Here is a 13,018-nt window from a genome sequence, read left to right as displayed (position 1 = left end):
CAGTATTCGGCTATCTTCTAGATCTGTGCTATCTAATGCCACGAGCCACACTGCTTTGTCTACTTGCTCCAGGAACCCACCCTAACTCTACAAAGGTTGCTATTTAAATTTCAAGTAAATGAAATTTCAAATTTAGTCCCTCAGTCACACTAGCCACATTTCAAGCGTTCAGTGGTCACATTTAGCTTGTAGCTATCATATTGGACAGTGGAGAGAGAATTAGTTCCATGGTCAGAGAATAATACACTATTAGATACAGCTGCTCTACATCTAATTGGTTAATATCTGTGTTATCTGTGGAGAAAAACATGCAACAGCTGATCAAAAAATAAGTTGATATCTCTTTAAAATACATAATGTGCATTAATGAACCGCAGCAGAGACTCCCAAACCAGTGTCCCATATATATGCTAGTGACAGGCTGAGCGAGCTCCTCTCTTCCTCCTCAGCAGGCAGGTGAGATCTGGGCAGAGCACAGACGGCCACCAGCCCTGAGCACCTTATTCCCGGATCCTGCGTGCTATAAACATTCCATCATTTCGTAAGCATGTCGTGCTGTTAAAACACAGGAAGCACTGATGGAGAAAATACAAAACAGCAAAATATTCCAAAAGTGCATTTTTACCTTTGAGTGTGTGTATGTTTAGTTTTGGAGAAAATTAATTCAAACACTGTTTTCCTTAAAACAGATTTACCAATATCTACTATACATATAATTGTACTCACATCAGAAATAAGATACAAAATAACAAAAAAGTACCTACTGAGTCATTGTGTTTTCTTTTTGCTCTCTGCCAGCAGTATGGATTCCTAGAAGCTGTGCTCATGTAATATAATGTGTTATGGACTGAACTGTGTCTCCTCAAAATTCAGACTGAAGCTCTAACCAGTGTGACTGTATTTAGAGACAGGGCCTTTAAGAAGATAATTAAGGTTATAAAGGTAGAGCCCTTATCCACTAGGATTGGTGTCCTTATAGGAAGAGAAGAGACACCAAAGAGCTCTCTCTCCACCCACATGTAGGAAAGAGACCATGGGAGGAAATGGCAAGACAGCTGTCCACAAGCCAGGAAGAGAATCCTCACCCAAACCCTAATTTTCCAGCACTTTGATCTTGGACTTCTAGACAGTCTCCAGAACTGTGAGAAAATAAATTTCCACTATTTAAACCATCCAGTTGATGGCATTTGTCATGGCAGCTCTAAGAGACTAATGCATAACTTTATCCTTCTGTAACTGGGTTAAACACTGGGAAAACAGTGAAGTTGGTGACGACTCAAGCATAGATACACTTTTTAGGCCCCTTGGCCCATAAGGTAGCAAATAAAGCTGAACAGGTCCTTAAAATACAGAAAGGGCAGAAGCATTCAATTCTAAATCCTCTATGACATGCCTGAGTCGGCAAAAGAGAATTTAATAAATGTATGCTAAACCTTAAGTGTATAAAATCCATAAAATTAGGAACAACATATAGTAGAGGCAGGCAAACATATACATGCCTCTAGAAAAAAAGACAAGAACACTTTTCTCTTAGCTCTACTTCATTCATGCCATGTTTCCCTGAAAACCTAAGACAAATTAGGAAGCTTAAAAGGTGTAGGGCACCTATTCCCCACACAGTAAGGCCCAACATGGAATCCAAAGAAGCAAAAGTCTTATATAGCCTATATTCCTTAGAAAAAGTAAGATTTGGGGTAGCAAGCAGCAGGAAGCAGAGCAATTAACTCAGAAAAGTTGGCAAAAAGAATGCTTACTGTTGCTCCAGTTACACTTTCCACATTCACCTTCCAGTGCTTCTTTATAAGAAAGTGAGTCAGACAGGTTAATGACATTTGAAAGAAGGCTACCACTTTAAATCACGTAAAAGGTGAATGCTCAGGTAAGGATGGGGAAGGAGAACATTACTACTACCTTCACCTAACAGCACTTTATAATTTATGACATTTCACATATTTTAATTTAATTGATCCTCGCATTAGTCTTTTAAGAAGGGCAAGGTCAGAATTAGTTCCATTTACAGAAGGACAAATGGAGACTTAGAACAGTGAAATGCCACATAAACTCGCAAAGCAAGAGGTATAGTAAGACAGGAGCATCCAGGTCTTTCACCTCTCCAGTAACCGTTTTATTATACCACCAACCTACAAAAAGAGGGGAGCAAGATAACCTAGAAAGCAGTATTGTACACCACAGTTTATCCTTTAACTAATAAGACTTTACTTTTAAATTTCCAAAAGCCGCAAGATACTTATTAATAACAAAGGGGAAACTTTATAGTGAAGAAAGCTGGCAGACACCATCTTAACCTGATGAGAGTTGGCATCACCAGCAATAAGACATAACTATAGATCACTACCTCCTGATATGATGCACTGAGAAGGGCACATCATTTCTATGGTATAGAAGAAGAAGAAGGAAGGAAGAAGGAAGGAAGAAGGAAGGGAGGGGGAGGAAGGGAGGAGGAGAGGGAGGAGGAGGAGGAGGAGGGGGAGGAGGGGGAGGAGGGGGAGGAGGAGGGGGAGGAGGAGGGGGAGGAGGGGGAGGAGGGGGAGGAGGAGGAGGAGGAGGAGGAGGAGGGGGAGGAGGGGGAGGAGGGGGAGGAGGGGGAGGAGGGGGAGGAGGAGGAGGGGGGGAGGAGGGGGAGGAGGGGGAGGAGGGGGAGGAGGAGGGGGAGGAGGGGGAGGAGGAGGGGGAGGAGGGGGAGGAGGAGGGGGAGGAGGGGGAGGAGGAGGGGGAGGAGGGGGGGAGGAGGGGGAGGAGGAGGGGGAGGAGGGGGAGGAGGAGGGGGAGGAGGGGGAGGAGGAGGAGGAGGAGGAGGAGGAGAAGGAGGAGAAGGAGGAGAAGGAGGAGAAGGAGGAGAAGGAGGAGAAGGAGAAGAAAGAAATGCATAACCTGAATCTAATCATGAGGAAATATCAGGTAAATCCAAATTGAGAGACATTCTACATAACAACTGGTCCATATTCTTCAAAAGAATCAAAGTCATAAGAAAAAAAGACTAAAAAACTGTTCTTCAATTAAGAACAGACTAAAGCAAAATGGCAATGAAATACAATATATAATCCCGGACTATAAAAAGGACACCAATGGGGGGTGCCTGGGTGGCTCAGTCATTAAGTGTCTTGCCTTCGGCTCAGGTCATGATTCCGAGGTCCTGGGATCAGCCCCACAACAGGCTCCCTGCTCTGCGGGAAGCCTGTTTCTCCCTCTCCCACTCCCCCTGCTTGTGTTCCCTCTCTTGCTGTGTCTCTGTCAAACGAATAAAATTTTTTTAAAAAAAAGAAAAAAAGAACACCAATGGTACAACTGGTAAAATTTGAATAAGGTCTGTAAACTAGTTAGTACTATTTCATAATGTTAATTTCTTAATATTGATCATTGCACTGATGTTACATAAAATGTTAATACTTGAGAAAACCAGATGAAAGTTACATGACAACTGTATTATTTTTGCAAATTTTTCCTAAGTTTTAAATTTAAAGATGTAAAGTTTAAAAAGTTTTAAATTTTTAAAAATCTGATACTTGTTTTGAAAATAAACAAAAGAAAATCATAAATGAATATACATATGATCCTAACAATGAGCACTTATTTCTTCAATCACAGAAAAATTCTTAATACATATAAATGCACTAGGTTTCAAAGACATCAAGTTCCTAGACAAGGAACCAATTTCACTAAACTTAATTCTGAATTGCATACAGGTAAATTTCTCTCTTATCCTCAAACAATTCTCCTCATTTAATCAATTAGCCATTAAGAAAGACATGATGCTAACAATTTATTAGTTTTAAGACATTTCAGCTAAATTATAAGCAATGAGATGACCAAAACAAATTTTTTCTTGTAAACAAGTTTAATGCTTCACAAATACTACATGACTTTCTTAAGGTATAGTTACAATTTTTTTTTTTAAGATTTTTATTTGAGAGAGAGAGAGACTGCATGCACAAGCGGTGGGGGGGTGGGGGAGGAAGGAGGGAGAGGAAGAAGTAGACTCCCTGCTGAGCAGGGAGCCTGATGCAGGGCTTAATCCTAGGACCTTGGGATCATGAGCTGAGCCAAAGGCAGAAGCTAAACTGAGCCACCCAGGTGCCCTGTAGTTACAATTCTTAAGTGTTCCTTTTCTGGATTCACTTACCATCTACAACATCACCTAAAAGCTATATAATTATAAACCCAGCTCTATCTGGACAGAACAAGTCATCAATGTATTGTTTTTCAGTATGTGTGATGCCCAGACAATCTCTTTAAGAATTTTAACTTTTATGACTTGTCCATGGTAGGTGCTCAAAACTGCTTATTAGTGAATACAGATGCTCAATATCATCAATCCTTGGGGAAATGCAAATTGAACCACAATGAGATACTACCACACATCTATTAGAACAGCTATAATTTTAAAAATTGTCAGTACCACATACTAGTGAGGATCAGAGCAAAAGAAACTCACCGCTGGTGGGAATGCACAGTGGTACAGCCACTTTGGTAACACAGTTTGGCAATTTCTTACAATTCAGAATTCACATTTCAAAACAGTATTCTAATTCCTTTTAAAATTACAATTTAATATGTCTTTAAATGTGTTTCCCTCAAGTCTAAAATGGGAATAATGGGGGCTCCTGTGAGCTCAGTTAAACGTCCAACTTGTGATTTTGGCTCAGGTCATGATCTTAGGGATTGTGGGATCGAGCCCCACGTCGAGCTCTGTGCTCAGTGGGGAATCTGCTTGAGATTCTTCTCTGTCCCTCTCCCTCTGCCTCTGCCCCCCCACTTATGCTCTCTCTCAAATAAATCCATACATCTTTAAAAAAATAAAAATAAAGTAAAATGGGAATAATACAGGTGATTAATTTTTACTATAGCATGAATATTCTTCAATTCTGAAGATTCACACATGGTACAAAATTTCTTAAACAGAGTCTATTACGTTTTTAAGCATTATAGTCCAAGGTCATTTCCGCAGACTATCAATTATCCAGTGGACTAAATCTTAGTTTCTAGCTTTTAACTAACAAATAACTGACTTCCATTCCACTCTTTTAAAAACTCTTAAAAATAAGATCAGATACAAGTACGTATGAGGCATTCTGCTCTGACACTTCAAGGGATTATGAGAAGCAAAAATTATCAAGGATACATATCTTTCTTTATATTTTCTGAACACGAACATGCAATTATTTTACCAAATTTATGTGTAAACTTGTTTAGGATTACATGTGGTAAGAGATGGAAATGTGGATGCTGTAAGAGAGAAGTGAAGAATTAAACCATCATAAAGTTCTAATTTGAAATATTCTTATTGATATTCACTGTAGTTTTATTCACACAACTTATTATACCTGAAATGTTTAAGTTATAAACCACGTTAAAGAAAATCTGTTTCTGACAAGAGGTGTTGGTAAGGATGTGGAGAAAAAGGAACCCTCATGCACTGTTGGTGGGAATGCAAACCGGTGCAGTCAGTGTGGAAAACAGTATGGAGGCTCCTCAGAAAGTTAAAAATAGAACTATCCTATGACCCAGTAATCACACTACTGGGTATTTACCCGAAAAATAAGAAAACACTAGTTCAAAAGGATATATGCACCCCTATGTTTACTGCAGCATTATTTACAATAGCCAAATTATGAAACAGCCCCTAGTGTCCTTCGATAGATGAATGGCTAAAGATGTACACACACAAACACACACACAAAGTAATATTATTCAGTCATAAAAAAGAATGTTATCTTGCCATCTGCAACAACATGGACGGAGCTAGAGAGTATAATGCTAGGTGAATTAAGTACAAGAAAGACAAATACACCGTGGAATTTAAGAAATAAAACAAACAAGTAAAAAAAGGGGGGGTGCGGAGAGAGAGATACACCAAGAAACAGACTATAGAGAACAAACTGATGGTTACCAGAGGGGATGTGGGGGGCAGGGGGGAGGTGAAATAGGTGAAGGGGATTAAGAGTACACTTATCATGATGAGCACTGAGCAATGTAGAGAACTGCTGAGTCACTACACTATATTGTACACCGCAAACTAATATAACACCATATATTAACTATACTGAAATTAAATTTTAAAAACTTAGTAACATTTTAAAAAGAAAATCTATTTCTGAACCACAGAAATAGAAAAAAGAATAGAATCTAAATAACAGCTACTAGATGAAGCATGAAAAACATAGCAAGCTGCAATTTGAAGAACAGCCACTAGATGGTAGTGATTACAAATAAATCTATGCTTATCAAAGCAAATACACTCAAACACTGGCCTACAACCTACCAGAAAAAAATATATCAGGAAATGAAGTCCAAAAATAATTTATAATTTTACTCTTATAATATTGGTGCAATATTTGTAGAATAGGGAACATAAAAAAAATAAGTTATAAAGATATCATTTAGTAAAAATGTAGTAAAAGCAGGTAATTTACACTAAATACATGAAATATATATCTTCGTATTAATACACCACAGGTCAAAAATAAAGGCAACTAAGTGTGTAGGTTACCAAACATTTGCAACAGTGTTTTATCATCAAAATGTTTCCAAATCTAAAAAAGGGGGGGGCTAAAAAGAAGACAGGATTAAGTGAAATACAGAAATGGAGAAATAATCACTAAGCTGAGTGATATAGATGGTATCAAATCACATTTTTATACCAAGAGACAGGTATTTATAATACATATAGTACAATAAACCTAAATTTCCTTTTCTAATTAAGATTTTTAAAATACATAACCATTAAAGGAATTAATATTGACACTACTCTTTTTATAAACAAAGTATGTGGGAAGTCTGTTATGAATAATAAAGGGTTACCCGTTGAACTAAAACTAAGGAAAAAACTAACATTGACTAGACTAATAGTACAAAACAGTAGTTATTTGTAGTCAAGTGTTCTTTTCCCTTCCATGGTACCTACCATCATATCTAACTACAAATTTTAACTAACGACACAAGATTTAAATATTGCATATACATTAGCTGGTTGCCAAGCAGAACATAATTTACTAAATTTGAAGAGAAAAATGTAACTGCTTTCCCACTCACCGACCCACTTCTGAGTGGTTATCTACTTCTATTCTTCAGCAGATGAAATGAAAGAAGGAAAAGAAGCAAGAAACCATTTCAAAATGGAGGATTAGTGATTTCCCAGACTCAAAAGTAACTCAGCTCAAGGTATGTATTTTCTGTATTTTCTATTTTTAAAGTTGAACATGATACTTTAAATAAGAAAACTATTTCTTAGTTTTATCAAAATAAATTTTATACTTAAAATGAATTAAATCAGCATTCTATGAGAGCTTGATCATTTAACCAGGTTGAGGGCAGAAATTTACCATATCTAGTCTAATAAATATACTTATATGAATATTGGATTTCAAAAACTTAATTTTAGCAATTAAACAATTGAAGTGTCATAATATTATGTATTGAGTATACTCTCTGCCAATCCCCGTGTTAGAACTGAAATAATAGACTATAACACAGTCTTCCCTCAAAGTATAAAGTCCACTTTATAAATTCAGGTATTTAAGAATTCTGCAACATGTTAAAAAAATCATACTTAGGTTTTTGGTCTTCTAATTCCTTACCATTCCCCCCAAACAAGACATATTTGCATTCTTTCGTGTATCGAATCACATTGTTCCAGATGCCTAGAATATTTCCTTTTCCAACTCTTGTTCCTGCTTAAAGACACTCAAATGGAAGTCCTTTGCTCCAAAAGCAGAATTTATAGTTTCATTCTGCATGCTCCTACATCACTGCATGGACACGCAACATTTCTCATGCAAAAACATAGTTTAAATATATTTATATAATTCTATATAGTCAGCATCTAGCATAATGACTGTAATACACTGTTATAAGTATACTAAATACTAGGATTTTTATTGCATCATATGATCACATAGCTCAATATCAGAACAATTTACATTTTAAACAAAGTAGTCACCCATTAACAATATCTGCCTTTCTTTACAATGCTACTTTAAATACACACACAGCTAATATATGCAAAAAAACAATTTGGAAATGAAAAAACACTTACTGAAAAATGCCAGCATGAAAATCCCATCATTACCCACTCTGAGCTGGTCTGCATCACTAAAGTCATCTCTTTGTTGGCACTCTTCCTCCTGAATCTGTAAAACACATAACATTAGAACAGCTCACTAAAAAACTAATTACAACTTTATTATTTAAGTATAAAGATAATTTAAATAAGATCAGATATTCTCAATTTGTTGTATAGACAAATGATAAAATGAGTACAGTGTCTGGCACACAGTAAGTATTCAAAAACATTAGCAAGTATTAATTTTTCATGGGCACCCTTGAAAAGAGTAACTTTAAAAGAAAACACAAAAAAAGATAAAAAGTAAACATTAGATTAATGAAAATATATCAAGAAAGATGTGACTGACACATTTGCACTGAACAGTAAAGAGGAATTTTCATAATCAGTGGTGGAATCTAAGTGGGTATGATCTCTATGGCTGGCAATTTGGAAATATTTATCAAAAATAAAAATGTACAACCCACAACTGTATGGTCACTTAATCTTTGACAAAGTAGGAAAGAATATCCAGTGAGAAAAAGACAGTCTCTTTAACAAATGGTATTGGGAAAACTGGACAGCAACATGCAAAAGAATGAAATTGGATTACTTTCTTACACCATACACAAAAATAAATTCAAAATGGATTAAAGACCTAAATGTGAGACAGGAAACCATTAAAATGCTAACACAGGAAGTAACCTCCTTAACATCAACCGTAGCAACTTTTTACTATGTGTCTCCTGAGGCAAGGGAAACAAAAGCAAAAATAAATTACTGGGATTTCATCAAAATAAAAGCTTCTGCACAGTGAAGCAAACAATCAAAAAACTAAAAGGTAACCTATGGAACAGGAAAAGATATTTGCAAATGACATATCTGATAAAGGGTTAGTATCCAAAACATATAAAGAACTTATAAAACTCATCACCCCAAAACTGAATAATGCAATTTAAAAATGGGCAGAGGACATGAATAGACAGTTCTTCAAAGACATCCAAAGGGCCAACTGACACATGAAAAGATGCCCAACATCACTCATCATCAGGGAAATGCAAATGAAAACTACAATAAAATATCACCTCACACCTGTAAGAATGGCTAAAATCAACAACACAAGATACAACAGGTGCTAGCAAGGAACCCTCTTGCAATGTTTGTGGGAATGGAAACTGGTGCAGACACTCTGGAAAACAGTATGGAGGAAGGCTCCTCAAAATGTTAAAAATAAAACTACCCCACAACCCAGTAACTGCACTACTAGGTATTTATGAAAAGAATACAATACTAATTCAAAAGGGATACATGCACCTCAATGTTTATAGCAGCATTATCTACAATAGCCAAATTATGGAAATAGCCCATGTCCATCAATCAATGAATGGATAAAGATGTGGTGTATATATACAGTGAAATATTACTCAGCCATAAAAATGTTGCCATTCGCAATGACGTGGATGAAGCTAGAGAGTATTATGCTAAGCAAGTAAGTAAAAGACAAATACCGTATGATTTCATTCGTATGTGGAATTTAAAAAACAAAACAAACGATCATAGGGGGAAAAAAAGAGAGGGGGGGCAAACCAAGAAACAGACTCTTAATTACAGAGAACAAACTGATGGCTACCAGAGGGGAAGGGGGTTAAAAAGGTGATGGGGATTAAGGACTGTACCTGTGAAGAGCCCCAGGTTTTGTATAAATGTTGAATTACTAAATAGTAAACCTGAAACTAATATTACAGTGTATGTTAACTGGAATTTAAATAACAACTTTAAAAAAAGAAAAAAATGTACACAGCCAACAATTCCAGCTCTTGAAACATACTGTACAAATATACAATATATTCCCACTTACAAGAAATGATGTATTAAAGATAATTCACTGCAGCAACGTTTTTTGGGTTTGTTTGCTTTTTTAGAGAGAGGGAGAGGGAAAGAATCTTAAGCAGGCTCCACGCCTAGCACAGAGCCCGACACAGGACTTGATAGCACGACCCTGAGATCGTGACCTGAGCCGGGAAATCAAGAGTCAGACACTTAACTGACTAAGCCACCCAGGCGCCCTGCAGGAATAATAATAGTATGAGCAAAATATTAGACACAATCTAAATGCCCATCAATAGTGGGCTCTAGTCAGGAGATAATTCTCCATGAGTCCTTCATGTTTCTACACATCTTCTAGGTAGAGGCACTGGCTGCCCTTCTTCCTTATATTGCAGACAGCTTTGGAAGAGATAGTGTCTCTCCCCAGAGCAGAGATTAGTGACCAGGAGAAAATAATGGGTTCGGGGTGCCTGGGTGGCTCAGTCGGTTAAGCATCTGGCTTTACTCAGGACATGACACCAGGGTCCTGGATCAAGCCCTGCATCCTGGCTCCTTCTCAGTGAGGAGCCTGCTGGGGAGCCTGCTTCTCCCTCTCCCTCTGCCCCTCCACCATTCTTGCATGCACGCTCTCTCTCTCTTTCTCTAATAAATTAATTAATTAAATCTTTAGAGAAAAAAGAAAATACTGGGTTCACTAAATTCAGGGTTCCACACTGTGTGGAAACATTACTTGGCCCTCTTCGTATTTCTCAGTGGGAACTGAGGCTCAGGAGACTGGTCAAGAAAATGCTAATACATTCATGGTAGTCTCACTATGTACACTGCCAAAAGAAAAAGATTTTCAAAACCATACTGCTCATTATTTAGGCAAAAAGATCCCTAAAACTCTGCAATCACATATCGTAAGCAACCCTCTTAGAGAAAATACAGTGATTGGCAATAACTATATATTAATAAAATTTTGTATAATTTCAAGTTAATTCAAGAAATAAACACTAAAGCCCAATGTGAGCCCCTCCAAACCACTGTCAACATGAGGGCAAGAATATAAATATTTCATACTTTTTTGAGATTTTTATCATATGACATCATTTTTAAGAAGACAGGAAACATGTACAAAGATGTCCTTTACAACATCAACAATGATAAACACAGACACATAATCACATCTGAAAATAATCCAACTGTTCACTAGGGAGGAAGAACCACTAAATTATATTTATAATATATTGATTCCATGGAATTTCACTAAACCATTAAAGAAGCATTTATATAAAATGCTTAAAAATAAAATATAATAGCTCTATAATAATTCCAACTACATTAATTTATAAATCCTAAAAGTGGTAAAAGACACCAAAATATTTTAAAATGAAAAGCTGTGAGAAAACAAGTGTGGTATTTTCTTCTTCCTAATTTCTTACATTGCTAATTTTTAAAAAGCTTTCATCAACTTAATAAACTGTAATTTATTAAACACCAAATATGCACCAGGTAATAGAAAGGTGCTAGAAATGCAAACAGAGTCCTTATCCTGGAGTGGCTCACAATTTATAAAGTGATAGTTTTTATGTCAAAAAACAAATTACTGAGAAACTTTAAAACAAGGTACAGGGGCACCTGGGTGGCTCAGCTGGTTGGGCTACTGATGCCTTGGTCTAGGCTCAGGTCATGATCTCAGGATCTGGGACTGAGCCCCAGGTGGTGGGCTATGCGCTCAGAGGGGAGTGTGCTTGAAGATTCTCTCCCTCTGCCCCTCCCCCAACTCCAGCGCAAGCTCACACTAACGCACACACTTTAATAAATAAATCTTTTTCAAAAAAGGAGTTAGTTTCTTTAAGTCCATTTAATCATCCCATAATTTACATGCAATCCTGCACATTAGAAATAGGAAATAGAAAACAGTATTGTTTCCAAGTCTCCTGGCTACTACCTATATTCTCCCAATGAGCATGGATTTAAGACTATGGACTGTGAGAAACAAACTGAGGGTTCTAGAGGAGAGGGGGGTAGGAGGATGGGTTAGCCTGGTGATGGGTATTAAAGAGGGCACGTTCTGCATGGAGCCCTGGGTGTTATACGCAAACAATGAATCATGGAGCACTACATCAAAAATAAATAAATAAATAATAAGGAAAAAAAAGAAATAAGCTTTCACACCTCACCCAGTTGAAATTCATTTACAACTGAATACATACTCAAATGCTAATCAGACCAGTTTTCTATCTGAATTAGGTATAGAAACCCATACTCAATCATCTTTTGCAGAAGAGAGGGTGCTGGAACCCTGGGTTAGAAACTGATGAATTTAAGAGTCTTTTACAAGGACCTAAGTAAGTCTCTTCTGTTCAATTATATTTTGCTTTATGAAATTTTCCAAAATCTTCAGAAGCTGGAGTTACAATGATATCAGAAGCAGTTGAAAACGGAAAACTTTTCCTTATGAACATGTTCCAATTCAGACTGGCATCATATTACTTGCTAAAAACAAGACACTGGAAATGATGACAATGAAAGGTTGGAATAGAAAACACTTCAGAGTTTTCTCTCCAAAAGAGAGAAAACTTTTTTTATGCTTTCCCCAAAGCAGAGAGCAAGACAATGCTTGCTTCTTTCTCTTCAGAGTTAAGGACCTTTGTCATTTCCAAGGTCTCTAGGGAGATACTCCCTGAGAAAAGGAGTTATGCCCTTCTCGTTCACAGAGAGTGCATGCATGTATATAATGCATGTATAACCATGTACGTGCTAAGCAACCTAGAACTGATTTTGATAAACTCCACACTGCAGATCTATGCTCCTTCTCTATGATTCTCTCCTCTAAGTATCAAAAATCCTTATTGACTGAGCTGTATTTTATGCCACTGTATTAACAAAGACTTACTTTCACCCTCCGAAGGAAATGGCATAAATAATAAATTTGAGGCTTACTGTCTTTACTTATGTGCCCAAAGCTATTTATGTTGACATTTAACTCTGTGTGTGTTGGAGTATGGGAGCGGGAACAGGCATGGAAAGGGATGGACTGATGAAAAAAACCCATCCAGGAAAAAACACTCACCTATCAGATAATCTACTTGTTGGGCTCTGGCCTGATGGCCGAAGAAGAATGCTGTACACAGAATCACTTTTCTC

The 13,018-nt window shown here is 37.1% G+C and overlaps 1 protein-coding gene across 1 annotated transcript in view; it reads right to left on the bottom strand.

The window, feature by feature from the left end:
- NDFIP2 (Nedd4 family interacting protein 2) overlaps nt 1–13,018 on the bottom strand; it is a 67,351-nt gene that overhangs the window by 13,232 nt on the left and 41,101 nt on the right. Inside the window, exon 4 of the mRNA XM_028106078.2 lies at nt 8,054–8,147. Within this exon, the coding sequence (XP_027961879.1) occupies nt 8,054–8,147 (94 nt within the window). The remainder of the gene's footprint in view (nt 1–8,053; nt 8,148–13,018) is intronic.

This window comes from Eumetopias jubatus, unplaced genomic scaffold (genome assembly GCF_037043125.1).
Source record: "Eumetopias jubatus isolate StellerSeaLion01/CBP00866 unplaced genomic scaffold, mEumJub1_p1.0 scaffold_3, whole genome shotgun sequence".
NCBI classification, from domain to species: domain Eukaryota; kingdom Metazoa; phylum Chordata; class Mammalia; order Carnivora; family Otariidae; genus Eumetopias; species Eumetopias jubatus.
The sequence above is the reverse complement of the archived record's forward strand: the minus strand, read 5'-3'. Positions and strand labels throughout refer to the sequence as shown.